The sequence below is a fragment of the Hylaeus volcanicus genome, unplaced genomic scaffold (genome assembly GCF_026283585.1).
Source record: "Hylaeus volcanicus isolate JK05 unplaced genomic scaffold, UHH_iyHylVolc1.0_haploid 12237, whole genome shotgun sequence".
In the NCBI taxonomy this organism is placed as follows: domain Eukaryota; kingdom Metazoa; phylum Arthropoda; class Insecta; order Hymenoptera; family Colletidae; genus Hylaeus; species Hylaeus volcanicus.
The window spans coordinates 422,270-436,098 of record NW_026533172.1 but is presented as its reverse complement, the minus strand read 5'-3'; the positions used below and the strand labels follow the sequence as shown (position 1 = coordinate 436,098).

At 33.5% G+C, this 13,829-nt stretch overlaps 5 protein-coding genes across 11 annotated transcripts; 2 read left to right on the top strand and 3 right to left on the bottom strand.

The window, feature by feature from the left end:
• Positions 1-377: 377 nt before the first annotated feature.
• LOC128883922 (RNA-binding protein pno1-like) lies at positions 378-1,442 on the top strand. Its single transcript, XM_054136801.1, has one exon. The coding sequence runs from the start codon at positions 389-391 to the stop codon at positions 1,265-1,267; it is 879 nt and encodes a 292-aa protein (XP_053992776.1). The 5' UTR covers positions 378-388; the 3' UTR covers positions 1,268-1,442.
• LOC128883920 (uncharacterized) lies at positions 1,425-4,121 on the bottom strand. 4 transcript variants are annotated; one of them, XM_054136797.1, is made up of 7 exons: positions 3,052-4,121; positions 2,340-2,982; positions 2,074-2,273; positions 1,899-1,995; positions 1,764-1,843; positions 1,615-1,716; positions 1,425-1,566 (listed from the first exon to the last, which is right to left on the bottom strand). In XM_054136797.1, the coding sequence occupies exons 2-7, from the start codon at positions 2,843-2,845 to the stop codon at positions 1,469-1,471; spliced, it is 1,083 nt and encodes a 360-aa protein (XP_053992772.1). In that variant the 5' UTR covers positions 2,846-2,982; positions 3,052-4,121; the 3' UTR covers positions 1,425-1,468. The 4 variants fall into 4 exon arrangements, with proteins under 4 accessions (XP_053992772.1, XP_053992768.1, XP_053992769.1 ...); XM_054136793.1 differs by having other exon boundaries at positions 2,074-2,982; positions 3,052-3,292; positions 3,350-4,121; XM_054136794.1 differs by having other exon boundaries at positions 2,074-2,982; positions 3,092-4,121.
• A 136-nt stretch (positions 4,122-4,257) lies between these two features.
• Positions 4,258-10,746, top strand: LOC128883915 (uncharacterized). 2 transcript variants are annotated; one of them, XM_054136787.1, is made up of 16 exons: positions 4,258-4,809; positions 4,943-5,901; positions 5,956-6,028; positions 6,087-6,222; positions 6,270-6,437; positions 6,516-6,670; positions 6,731-6,904; positions 6,956-7,004; positions 7,154-7,593; positions 7,655-7,936; positions 8,022-8,552; positions 8,605-8,668; positions 8,719-8,757; positions 8,812-9,091; positions 9,143-9,350; positions 9,416-10,746. In XM_054136787.1, the coding sequence occupies exons 1-16, from the start codon at positions 4,702-4,704 to the stop codon at positions 10,520-10,522; spliced, it is 4,773 nt and encodes a 1,590-aa protein (XP_053992762.1). In that variant the 5' UTR covers positions 4,258-4,701; the 3' UTR covers positions 10,523-10,746. The 2 variants fall into 2 exon arrangements, with proteins under 2 accessions (XP_053992762.1, XP_053992761.1); XM_054136786.1 differs by having other exon boundaries at positions 4,943-6,028.
• Positions 10,734-12,282, bottom strand: LOC128883919 (uncharacterized). The gene is made up of 3 exons (XM_054136792.1): positions 11,466-12,282; positions 11,116-11,316; positions 10,734-11,059 (listed from the first exon to the last, which is right to left on the bottom strand). Exons 1-3 carry the CDS (start codon positions 12,280-12,282, stop codon positions 10,734-10,736), a joined length of 1,344 nt encoding a protein of 447 aa, XP_053992767.1.
• A 104-nt stretch (positions 12,283-12,386) lies between these two features.
• On the bottom strand, positions 12,387-13,770 carry LOC128883921 (mitochondrial coenzyme A transporter SLC25A42-like). Of its 3 annotated transcripts, none has more exons than XM_054136800.1 (5): positions 13,265-13,770; positions 13,103-13,218; positions 12,957-13,042; positions 12,634-12,909; positions 12,387-12,579 (listed from the first exon to the last, which is right to left on the bottom strand). In XM_054136800.1, the coding sequence occupies exons 1-5, from the start codon at positions 13,531-13,533 to the stop codon at positions 12,388-12,390; spliced, it is 939 nt and encodes a 312-aa protein (XP_053992775.1). In that variant the 5' UTR covers positions 13,534-13,770; the 3' UTR covers position 12,387. The 3 variants fall into 3 exon arrangements, with proteins under 3 accessions (XP_053992775.1, XP_053992774.1, XP_053992773.1); XM_054136799.1 differs by having other exon boundaries at positions 12,387-12,909; positions 13,265-13,383; positions 13,445-13,770; XM_054136798.1 differs by having other exon boundaries at positions 12,387-12,909.
• Positions 13,771-13,829: the final 59 nt, after the last annotated feature.

Genomic DNA, 13,829 nt, shown 5'->3' with positions numbered 1-13,829 from the left:
TCTTTTTCTTTTTAAAAATTAACATTTTATTTTAAAGATTTTTTATAAACAATCCCTTAGAAAAGTCATAATACAAAGAGTTCTGTATCACGAAGAGGGAACAGTTGATAAATTACATTGAAGAGACAAGGATATTCTTTGTATCAATGAAATTAAATGAATTGGAATCTTTTTTTTTGTGATCTTTATTCTTAATCACACATAAGCCCGTGCGTGAGTGTGCCGTATGTTTTCTATTAATATATGAAAGAAAATATGTGATTTTATTTTGAAATGAATTAAAAAAAAAAACGGGTGAAGGCTCCAGCAGTCCCAGTGTTAAGAGTGCATCTGCTATAAAAGGAGCATGTGGAAACAAAAGTGGCTTTTCTTTAGGTTGAAAACGTGAATGGAAAATACTTCCAAAAGTTTTCAAAAAGATGATACAAACAAAGTTTGTAAAACATCTAAAAGTATTGATAAGCATAAAAAAGAAGTGGAAAAGTCGACAATGTATAGTAAAGACGGCATGCTGACTCCAACAATGGTGATGCGTTTAAATCCCGATGTTGTCTTGCCGCATGCTCAAGCCGAAGATGAGTGCATGAATTCCGATGACGAGAATTCGCAAAAAAGCAATGACAACAGGTCAGAAGACAAACAAGAAAAGCAGTTTGGAGCTCTGGATATGAGAGAAAGTACACAAGGAGTACAAAAGGGTGTCAACACGAATAAAATGTCTTCGAGTCTTATTAGACGTTTAGTTGTTCCAGCGCATCGATTGTCTCCTTTACGTAAAAATTGGGAAAACATTGTCAAGCCACTTGTAGAACATATGAAATTGCTTGTTCGCATGAACGTTAAAAGACGTTGTGTGGAATTAAAAATGTCATCAAAAACCCCTGAAGTTTCATATTTACAAAAAGGAGCTGATTTTGTTCGCTCATTTCTTTTAGGTTTTGATATCCAAGATGGTCTGGTTTTATTACGTTTAGACGATTTATTTTTAGAATCATTTGAAATTAAAGATGTGAAACGTTTAGTAGGAGATAATTTATCCCGATGTATTGGTCGTATATCTGGGAAAGAAGGGAAAACGAAATTCGCTATTGAAAATGCTACTCGCACTCGCATTGTTTTAGCTGATACTCATATTCATATTTTAGGAGCTTTTCAAAATATTAAGATGGCAAGAGATTCTATTTGTGCATTAATCTTAGGAAGCCCGCCTGGAAAAGTTTACAACCGTTTACGTACAATTTCTCGTCGATTACAAGAACGTTTTTAAATGTTGAATATATTAAGGAAACGATTTCATATTCTCGTGCAGATCACTAATAAGGTGCAATAAAAAAATTTATTGTTTTTTTTTGTTAGCGTTTTGTTTTTGTTAATATTTAATTTTTCTTTAAAAAAAAGCGTAATTGTAATAAAATACAAAAAAAAATATATACATCGTTGTTGTTAGAATGAATCAAGTATACGTGAACTAGAAAAAAAAAGGAAGTACAATGTCTAACATAAGAATGGCTGTAAGACATATTAAACACACGCTAACAAGATCCATAAGAACTTGTGACGTGGCACCTATAGAAAAAAGAAATAAACCTTTAATACGAAGAGAATCTACTCAACCTGCATGGGCGGGATCAATTTTACATTGTTTAAAAAGAATAGGGCATAACGTTCCAATCAAAACACTGGAAAGGGTGATAACGAACATTGAAGTGGATACGGCTAATATACAAAGTATCATATCAAGAGGAAGCTTGTGTTTTTGTTACCAATAATTTCCGGTATGTTGTGCTCAAAAATATATAAGCGGAAAAATGTTATAATGGCTAAAATAAAAGATAAGTACAGCCTAAAAAAAATTTTTGTTAACGAATCTCGGCTTTTAAATGAATTATCGAAAATACCCTATACGACATTGATCAAGAATAACTGTCATATAGTCTTTTTTTTTACACGATCCGACAGCTAAGGAACGAATTAATAGAGCTGTCGATTGCGTGCCTTTTCAAAACACAAAACACACATACACAGGGATAGATAGTAGTACAAGAACAATTTGAGACAAATAAGTAAAAATACCTGCATTGCCACCAGCTCCAACCAGCATGGTCAAATAATAAAGAATAATAGGGTGATGTTGAACTAAATCTTTGAATCTTTCTAGTATTAAGGAAATAAAGCTTTGTAAAATAAGAAGGGATACAAGCCACGATATTCTTGAAAAGAAATTATCAAGTCCTTGCTCAGGAGGTTCAGATTCTTCAGAAGAAGAAGTCTTACTGGGTAAGTAACAAACTTCATGACCCTTCTCTTGATTGAGTTCGCATTCAGATTGAGGAACTAACCGACAATTGACAGCATGAAAGCATCCAGTCTCTTCTGTAGTACTTTGGGTTTCATTTGATAAAACATTAAGTTTGCAAGAGTTCCTTTCTTCAAATGTTAATATGTCATTTTCTGTTAATGTAAAAAAATTCGATTGAGATGAATACCGTTTGTCTACAGGGAATGTCTCAATGGAATCGATACATTTCAAATGCGGTGAATCCATTAGTGTCGATCGTGTATCATAATGTCCCACCATAGACTGTATTCCCTCTTTTGTTGCTGCTACAGTTTCAATTTTTTTCTGCGTCCAAGGAGGCACCGATTGTACATTCGATAGTTTAAAAAAATTGTTAGGTTTTTCTTCATTTTTAAAATTTTTTAATTCAATAGCGACAGATAATTGAGGATTTAAAGGTAGTTTTCTGCTTGTCTCACGAAACTTTCGTTCATGGATATATATATGTTGTGTTAAAGTCACTTTGTAGTTACGTTGTGACCAATTCACATTATTTTCTTTAATCATCCCCAATAAACTTTTTAATTTTCACGCATTTTAAAAACGGCAAGCATACATTTAAATCAAAAAATTAAAAAAAATATTAAAAAAAAATGGTGCGGGTTTTTTAAAATTGCCTCACAAGTGTAATTCCTTCCGACAATCTGAAATGACAGAATTTACTGTATTCGAATTTATTAAACCAAGAAAAGATGGAATAAAAAAAAAACTACCTAACAGGTTGTACTATTGTTATTTTTGTTAACATGATACCGTAACTTGTTACGAAAAAAAAATTTCGACCTTAATTGATTACGGAGTTTTCTTTATCATCTGTTTTATATGTTTCATATATACAAATCACGCCGCATTCATGTAAATGACTCTAAGTTTCCTTAAATATTAAATATTGATACGCCGAAAAAAAATGTTAAAATTGTTTTTTTATTCCAAGTGAAACAGTAAAAATTAGTACTAAAGCGTTAACAAAAAAAGAGAAGTTTTCCACGTATCTAGTTTTTATGTAATTACCTTAATCAAAAAATGAAAAAATTTTGCTTAGTCATAAAAAAAAAATGTTAAAAGAATTTTGTAAAGCAAAAAATTCTTGTACTATCTTTAATACGTAAGAACACAAAAAGAATTGTGTAAATTTTTTCAATTTAGTCACCAATTGATAGTCGAAAATAAGTTAGTAACGGGAAACCGATCTGTTAATGATACTTCTCCCTAATGAATAAATTTAAATTATCGTGTAAACAAATATATTTTTTGTATAAAGCTAACTAACAAAAAAGTTGTTTTTCTCTTGAAATATGTTTGCTTAACATTTTAATCGATTAAAACAACAAGAAAAAAAAGAGAAAAAAAGAGGCCAACATTCTCTTTTAAGAAAGTAAATGACCCGTGATGCACTTTTTAGGATTTTATGACTACTACCGAAGCAGCTAGAAAGTATAACTAAAGAAGAAAGACAGTTATTTTAATAATGACTGAAAGAGCAACAAAGAATTGAATTAAAATCATAGCACGAGAAAAAAAAAGCAAACGTCGAAGCCATAGACAGAAGACATGTTAACGAACAATTATTTGGTTATAATATATAGAAAGACGAAATTTTTTTAATCATAATAAATATCATCAGTGTTAAGACTGCCTTTACAAACGTAACAATGAGGATTACGTTGCCAGTACGCGTCTCCTTTAGTAGTTTTTATATCTCTTATATGTTAAGGGAAACTGAACATAATCAACAGTTAACATTTTAAAACAAGAGACACTTTTACAAAACAATTATCTCAAGAAAAAATGTCATGATGAAATTTTTAGTAAATAGTGTATTGTTTTTTTTATTAAAGTGACATAATAAACTAAGCAATTATTTTGAGCGTTGGGTCACTCAGACCAGAATGCATGCTTTTGAAAAAGAATGAGTGGAGGTGTAATATTATTTCTTTTAAATGCTGCTAAAAAGCATAAAACAAGAGATTTTAAATGAAATATAAAACACAAGTTACTGAAAGTATAATTTATTGTACGCTTTTAATTTAACATGAATAACATAGTAAAATTATATAGACAAATTCTACATGTGAATTTCCAAGTGATGAACTAGATTTTTTCACAAGATGTTGCCGTTAACTATAATTAGACTGGCGGAACAGACATCAAAAGGACAGTTTCTTTTTGATTTTTTTTTAAAAATTGAAAGAAAAGAAATCAAGAAATAATTCACGACGGTTGTGTACCAACTCTAATTTGTGTCAAACGCGTTGGCGCTTCATTTTAAAAAATATGCTGTTTACTTTTGTCTTCCATAACGTGGATGTCAAGTCATTCGTTACGAAGAGTTTAAAAAATAGTTAACTATTGATTTGTATTTTATGAAAAAATGTCCTAGTACTGAAAGTGGTTATAAAGTGAACATCATGCCTCAAGTTTGTAATAGAAAAGATTTAGCTGCAAATGCGTTTTGGGAAGAAATTGACGAGGTAGAGTCTTTGAATACCTTAGAGATAGTTTATATATAGTTTTTTTTTGAAATTTTTTTCTTGACAACGAACACTTTCAAAAGCATTCAATTTATTTGTCGTATTGCATGTGGCTTTTGTTTTCTGTTATTAGAAATATTTTCAAGACGTTCCCTTGTTGCTGTTGAACGCAGTCAAATCCAATATAAGTGAGGGAACGCCAACACTACATGACGCAGACGTTAGCGAAAAAGAAAAGGATTACCACTCTGCAAAGTATCAAGTGGACTGTCAAGCCTCCGTTACACTTACTCCCCATCACATTAAATCTCCTTATATAATGAGTCCTTGGGAAAACAGAATTTTTGAAAAGTTTTTTAAAGAATTCGTTTCTAAAAATAGTGACTTTAAAATGTTTAAAAAAGAGCTTGAACGTTGGATTATGGAAACTGATCATGGGCAGTATGAAAACCGAATCAACTTGAATGAAAACATTGAGTCAAGTATGACTCAAGAAGCGTTTCAAGAAGACAAAGGGGTGACATATGATTGGTCTGAACTTACATCCAATTGCTTAAATAAGTCTTTAAAATGTAATGGTTCCGTCATGGAACCAGTCTTAAGCTGTGTTGATGTTTTGAAAAAGCGTCGTTTTACAAGGGTTGTTTATTCATTTTCGTCGTGGGGCTTTAGACGTAGCAATTATACCGAAGAAATTCGACAAGTTTTGAAAAATAACAAAGATTGGAAATGTTTTGTTGAGAAATTTCTTGTGTGTTACATTAAATTTTTGGATAAAGAGAATAGAAAAGTTTCTGAATCTAAAGAATCCCATTTACTCACAAAACCTGTCAGTATGACATTTTTCCTGGGTCTCGTCCAAAGTGTCCTAGGACCTTTGAAGGTGGAAACTGGTGATTCACTTAACATGGAGACTTTGACTCAGTACGGCTTTCCACATTGGTTTTCCCGGATGCTTCAAAATTGTGACGACAAGAAAGTCATTCAAACAGAAGAAACACAAGAAATTTCATTAAACAGGTCATGTATTAAAAAGGAAATACAAAAACTAACCGTGGACTTGGATGTAATTCAGCAACGTAAATCTATCATGTTAGTTTTCTGTGGTGTCGTTTTGTTGAAAAATTTTGTCTTCTCGAGTTACAGGTTACAAAAAATACTTAGTGTTATACAAGAAACCAAAAAGCCTTGTAAGATGTACTGGAATGCAGTGGAGGCTGTAAGATTTTTTTTCTGTGTGTATGGGAGAATTCTAATACGATACTTATGATGGATAGGCATTAGTGGATTTATACCGTTATGAAGTCTTTCATAGTGTGACATCAGGCTATTACGCTTATAGCTTATCTAAGCAGTATTATGATTTAAATTTTTTCCGTATTTTAAGCGCTTTAAACGGTTTAGGTATTTCAGGTAAAAATAAATTGAAAAAGGTTGAGTGAATCGTATGTGATTTATAGGTTGGTGGACAGAGCAAGGATTATGCAGCGTTTGTGGTAGTGGTGTAACATATGATGAAGATCCTTTAGTTTTTTGTGATGCTTGTTTCATCCCTGCTCATCATGGTTGTGTTGGTTACCCTGTTGTGAGTGTATCTGTGGATAATGTGCCTAAAAATATAACTCAAGGTACAATCTTTCGTAGAATATAAAATAGCGTAAAGAAACATTTAAGGATAGATGGTGTCTTTTGTATGCCCGGTTTAGACTCTTTTGTGTATGGTTCCAAAATGTATTTTGCGGGGACACACGAAAAAAATGAAAGCCGTTCGGTTGCAGAAACAAATGCGTCCAAGGAAGGCATCTATAGCACCGATGGTGATGATTGGTTTTGTGATGCGTGCCATTTAGTTATACAACAAGTAATAATTTATTAATTTTGTGGTAAAACAAAAAAAAATGACATATGAATTGTGGGAAAGGTTTCCAATGTACCGTTAGCCTTAGTCATTATTCGTCACTTAGCGGGTCCACGTACGCCTTATGATTTTCAAGAATTGTTAAATTATAAACGATGCAATCAACTTCCCCAACAATTCACTTTAAAATTACCCTGTTTAATTGATGATGAAGCACACTCCCTTGTGAAATTTCCTGTAAATGTTTCTATTTGTAAGGTTAGCTAACATTATTATATGACTTATCAGATCACTGACACTGCTTGTCGTGTTTGCTTCTCGAAAACGTCTTGTACTGGTTAGTTAAGTAATTTTTATTCAAAAACAATAGCATATGTCCAAGTCACTTTTATTAAGGATCTCATTGACATCAAGTGACGTTGTGTTTTTTTTAACTTTTGAAATGCGACTATAATTAATCTACGGTTTTTTTTTGGTGTAGTGTAGAAGACCTTAGTATTGTGGGTTGCAAACAAAGCGTGAGTAACACAGTATGTGAAACCAATCGGGTTACCGAGGATACAATACATTCAAAAAAGGGGATAAGTCGCGGTGTCCCTGTTAAAAAGAGGACACACAGCCTGACAGGTATGCATTGTGCAGCGGTAGGAGAATGGAAACGTTGGTTGGTACAAGTGTCACAAGAAGAAGTCACAAGAACGGCGGAAATGCTACGAAAAAAAATTAGGGAAAAAAATAATCGTGCAAAAGATAGTTGGATGTTTAATACTTCAATGTGTAAGAAAAAAGACGCGCTTTGGTGTGTGGCTGGATCTTCTTGCACACCTGGTGATCAAATCACCAAAATTATCTGTCTTCCTGTATGTTCTCTTTGCGGTTATGATCCTTATTTTCGTGGTGGTGGCGTTATCAAGAAAGTGAATTCTGTAAGATACAAAGCGATTCATTTTTTTCTTTTCTTTAAAATAACTTTTTTCGATGTTTCAGAAACAAAAAAGTGAATTTTGCCATATTCGCTGTGCTTTAGCTGCGCATGGGATTCTTTCAAGAGACACTGTTCATTACAATCCTAACCGTTTGCGCTCAGCGACACCATGTACTTCGTGTGGTGAAAGTGGACCTGACGTCGTGGGATGTAGCACTCCCGGGTGTTTAGTTTCGTATCATATGTCTTGTGGAACTCAAATGCGCCAATGCTTTTTGGATTTCGTACAAAGTCGGCCTATACTTTTTTGTGAAACCCATGCAAAAGATCACTTACCTTCACAGGTAATCTGTTTGACCTCTCTATAAGCGTGATTTGTTTTGCATACATTTGTTTGTTGTTTCTTCGTTTATTAACTAACACTAACAGAGTTTACGCCGTTATGAAACCTGTCGACAGCGAAGGAAAAGTCAATGGATGAAGAGAAAAACTCAGATGAATTCTTCTGTTCCCATGACGTTGGTCTCAGCATCTTTGTATAATTTCGCTATAAGAAATTCAAGACAGCCGTTCATAAATGCGTGGAATTTAAAAAATGTTGCAAGGATTTCAACAAAATCAAGTGCTCTTTGGACTGGCAACATCCTTGATGAGACCTTATGGATGTTATTAGACTTATATAAAGGAGGAAAAAAAAAAAAGGTGCTTTATAGCAGTCTTTATTTGAAATGCGTTGGGATTAAATGGCCTTCTGCACTGTGGAATTCATGCCTTCGCTTATATTACTCTATAACAGGGGAGTTACCGACGCAACAGCACAAGTTGCACGCATTATCCGAAATTGTGGATCAATGCATGAATGAGCGAAGGTTTGAAGTTAGACAATCTCAAACAATAGGCCATCAAACGCAAGATGCAACCTTGTGTAGTTCGTGTTGCGCTGAAAAAACGTCTTGTCAGGTCTCACCGTATTTCTTTACTATGTTTTATCTTGAGATATTTGTTTTTGTAGACTCGTCTATCATTAATCACATGTATTTTATGTCACATGTCAGTTTGTATGGAATGTCTTAAAGGTGAGAAAAGCAAAATTAGGAAAAAATACTTCTTTTGAAATTCATTTTAGGTACTACAATACATGAGTCTTCAACTTTGTCGAATAAAGGTAAAAATTGTTTACTTTGAAAAAAAAAAAATTTTTTTTGTTACAAATAAAAAGTGACCAGCGATTCGTTCGTTTGCTTGCGGTGTCAAAAAAAGAAAGACGCGGTATGTGAGCTTTGCTACCGCCATGATGGTTATTTGATTTGGTTACAAACGACAACGACATGGATTCATTCTTTATGTTATCAATGGTTTTGTAAAAAAAATTATAATGAGCTTGGGACATATCTGTTACGCGACTGTACAAACATTTTACAACACAAAAATTTATGTTTATTTTGTTTTAATCCGTTCGGTTCTACGTGGGTGTGTGATTATGGAACGTGTTCTAACGCGTAGGCTTTTTTGTATTTATTCTTCATGTCATGTGTTGCTACTTTGTGTAGATTTCATATTAGTTGTTGTAGCTTATGGGGATGTACGATGAAAGTGAGGAAGACTGGTGAAACTTTATCCTACAATGCGTATTGCCCTGATCACTCATATAACAAAGAGAAAAGTGATTGGTACTGTCGTATTAAAAGGAAACTACAGAGTTGGGGTGGACATGTTGGGTCTATCACGGATAACGAGTTTCCTTTATCTTTCATTCAAGTGTGTTAGCTTTTTCAAGCTGTGTCAAGAAATAATGAAAAGCCTTGAATTTTTCTTTCTTGTAGTGTTTTATGTTTTCTATTTATATACCCAAGCCACTAGATTGGAGTGAAACTATCCATTCACTTGAATCGTATACGTTACCTTTTAAACGTTCATTGAAGAAGTCGAGTGAAGTGATTGAGGAAGGAAAGATACAAAGCCAACAACAGAAAAGTCAAAAATCTGTTTCTTCAATAATCTCCAGTGTAGTAACAAATCAAATGTCTTTTTGTGTTAAATCCAAAAATAAAAGAAAGTCAACATGTTGCAACGAGAGTTCTATGGAATCAAGCGACGATAGTTTCTCTAAAGGTTTTTTTTCTGAAACTCAGTGGACAAAAATCTTACTAAAAATAAAACAAACGTTAAAACGTTCATCAACCTTTGACTTAGATCATGTTAAAGAAGAAATTCAACGCATTTACGATATGAATAAAAAAAAAAATGTAAATTCGGAAAATGCTGTTTTACCACGCGTTAAAAAAAAAATCAAATGTGATACCGCAGCTATTGAACATCAACCAAAACGAAGGGGACGGCCTCGTAAAATTTTTATTGAACAAGAGGAATGTGCAAAGACACAAGTACAATTAACGACCGATGCAACGAACAATCACGAACTGAAAGAAAATAAACGTCGACGTCCTTTAATGAGTCATTCAATATATACACCTTTACTAGAGAATTTCTCTAGTCCTTATTATGGTCTAAACAAACAATGTGTAGAGCCTTGTTCGTTTACTGCACTTCCCATGACGCCTTTCAGTAAAACTACAACATGCTCTCCTTATTTACTAGCATTTTCCTACCCTTATTATCAGCCTTATCAAATGACCCCCTTTTTAACAAACATTTATAATCCTGCAAACACAACCAACGGCCCCTTTCAACAGTATGCAGAACATTCCTTCTACCCAATGTTTAATTCCGTCAACACATTCGCACACAATCAACATTATTTCCCTCCTTACGCCACTTTGCCAAGGCAAACTGGATCTAACCAAGAAAGGCTACCAACTCAAATACTGCCCAGACAAGAAGTAGAACAAGGAGTACAAAGTAAACAAGATGTATCACGTAAAGGGGTTTTAAAGACGGATGGAAGTCTAACAAGTCGTGGCGTTGAGTAAAATTTTCTATAATAAAAAACTCAATGGTTTAAAAGTGACACGTGATTCCTTCTTCCTTAAGACCTTTGTACTATTCAAGCTGGTATTGATGTTGCTAAAAGTTTTTATTCATTTTTTACTTCTGAATTTGGTGGATTCCACCAAGTAGACGTTACTGTGACATGGGGGAAATTTGCAGCATGTAAAACGTTCAATGAATACGCTTGTAATGCTACAAAGTAAAAGTGTGATTTATTGTATACAAAAAATTAAACGAACCTATAGGATATGTAATAGGTTTTGATTGAATATATAATTGCCACATTTCTTTTTCGGTCTCTGTTAATTCCTTTGCGTTAGTTGGTTCTTCTTTTCTTTCAAGAAAGTTTGAAAAATCTATGTCTTTTGTAAGGCGTTGTATAGGGATAGAATCAACGTATGCGCCAACAAATGGAGCATAAATTGTATCACCTACAAGACAAAGACCAAAACATGCGAGTTGTGCTCGAATTTGATGAGTTCTTCCTGTCATAAGTTGAATATGTATGTCGTAAAAGTCTAACATTGACATCAACAGAGTCAGAATTTTTTTTTTAAATTAAAGATCGCTATACCATAGGACAAAGACTTCAGGCGTTTAATCTCTTCTGTCATTTTACTACAGTATGGAATGGGCATAGGTTCTTCTGGTGGAACTTGAAAGTCTTGTGAGAAAAAAACTTGTTGAATTGATGTGATACGTAAAACGCAGTGCAACATATCAGGATGTTTGGCGCGACATAAAAGACGTGGAACTGTTACACCAAAGATAGGACCTACGTAAAAGCGAAAGAGAGACACGCACACACACACACGCACATTTATGTAGAGTTATGCAGTCAAAAGAAAGCTTAGCAATGTGAATGGAACAAAAAGAAACTTTTGGCTTCTTTTCAAAACAAAGACGCGGAACAATCTATTTCACCTTTCGGCATCCAATTTTGTAGCGTTAAAGGTAAGGATAGGGATTTTACTAACAAAGGTGAGGTTAGAGGATTATGATAACTTAATACACGGTAAGTTTTTTGAAGAGAATTATTTCTATGCCATTCATTGACTTGCTTGACAGCCGCGGGATGTCTTCCTAAACATAAGAGACCTGTACTCCATAAATCGAGACGTGATGTGGGGTATAAAGGTGTTTGAAATAATGATAGTCCGGCTTGAACATGAACACATTCTTGATAGTTGGAAGCAACAGGTTGAGAAGGAATACCTCCCGGTTTATTAACAATAACGAAATCATCATTCATATAACAAACGCGAGAGCGCCAATCAATATAAGGGGTTATGGGAAACCTTTGAGGCGTTACATGGAGACGTAATGATAATGTTGCTTGTGGTAAAATAATGATTCCTGATTCCGTTGAATTTATTAAACGTTGCGTTATACGAGGAGTATTTTCAGCAAACAGACCATGATTTCGTTTAAATCGTTCTTTCACTCTTCTATGCCATCGTCGACTTTTTTCTTCATTTGAAACCGTAGAACAAGATCCTGTCTGATACCTTGTAAGATAAACGCTTCCAAGAGAAACTAAATCATTTAAATAATTTTCATTAAAATTTGGTAAAGCTTTTATTACGACGTCCTGTAAACTCCATGTAGTATGTGTTGTTGGTGTTGGTGTATAATTGAAATCGATAACAATAACATCATCTTGATGTGGTCCGAATTTGGTGACATATTTTTCAACTTTTAAATTGGGAATGTCGAGTGATTGAACGTTATTCACACTCATTTAAGAAAAAAAAAAATACTATCACTGTTCCTTTAAAAAAATTTCAGTTTCAAGCAGAATTTGTTTTATGGTACACTTTTCCAATTTCCAATCGACACAGTGTTGTTACTCTATGTGTAAGCGTGATAACGTGAGTTGAATTTTTTCATGAAACGCAAAAGATAAACCAGTAGCTAGAAATCCTTTGATCCAATTGACAAACAAACCATTATAGAACCCTTGAAGTCCTTTGTTTTGATAAATAAACATGACAATATTTTTAAAGGAAGCGTTCTTTGGAAATGGAACAGAGGAATGCTGGATAAATAATAAAATGGAATGAAAAAAAGAAGAATTCAAAAATGGATTTACATTATAATACGAAAGAAAAGTATTGGCTTGCATGGTTTTGCGAATTGTATCTAGTGGATAAACAACAGTTTGAGAAGAGAGTCCAGCAATACCTCCGCATAACAGAGATTGTAACGTTGTTAAATGATGCGGGTTACTTAAACTGTTTGATAAAAAATATTCTTTTAACGTAGAAAATACAGTAAAAGAAACACCAGCATAAGGTAACATTCCTATAAGAGTGGGTAGTAAACCACGTGTCAAAGATTTATGACCTTCATAAAAAAATAAAGCGACCTTAACACAAGAGATTTTTTTAAAAGGAAACTAAAAAATTGACTGACTTGATAATAACGGAAACACCCTTTGGAGACTGCCATTCTTGTATTCCAAACATCTAAAGGATATGTTACCAAAGTCGATGTCAATCCTGAATGGAAACCCTCCCAAAAAAAATTTTAAAGATTGAAGTAAAAGGAAAGAAGGTTACCGCTTAAGCTCCCTGCAAAAAAGCGTAAAAAAACAAGGGAAGAAGGGAAGAAAGGACTAAAAAAGTCGTAGTACAAATCGAAGCAGAAGAAAACAATCCCTGAATGGGGGAAGGTTCTACGAAAAGAAAAATGACTAGAAACGAACAAGACGTAAGAGACACCTGCAGAGTGCAGCTCCATTCCCTTTCCATAAAGAGAAGTATCCTTCTTTTTTAATTAATTTATAAAAATCATTGAGACCAAAAGGTAAATTAAAAGGGGTATTTTGAATGACAGGCACCTTAAAAATATAAAAGAAACAATAATGAGGGCAGGGAGCTTTCACAAAACAATGAAAGAACCTGTCGTAACATTTTAAATCGTTCAAGAGGGTACACGATTGTTTTGGCCATGCTACCCGAAACGCTTCCAGAGAGTAATTGAGAAGCATGAGGATATGTCGTGACAATATGATGCACTAGGCTTTGAAGTGTTGAGTGCATAATATCAAGGAGATATTTTTAAAGAAATTTTATGAGCATGAAACAAGGAGTGTGTGTTTGATATATTGCTTGACACTAGAATCACTCAAAAAAATATTTTTTTTTATTAAGGCAATTTTTTTTTAATCAGTAATAATTTGTTTTTAAAAATTCATTAACAAATATTCTTTTATTTTTTTAATAAAATCCAGCATAAGGTCTTTTTTTGAAAAAGCTGATTATGTTTTGTAATGAAGAGAAAAAA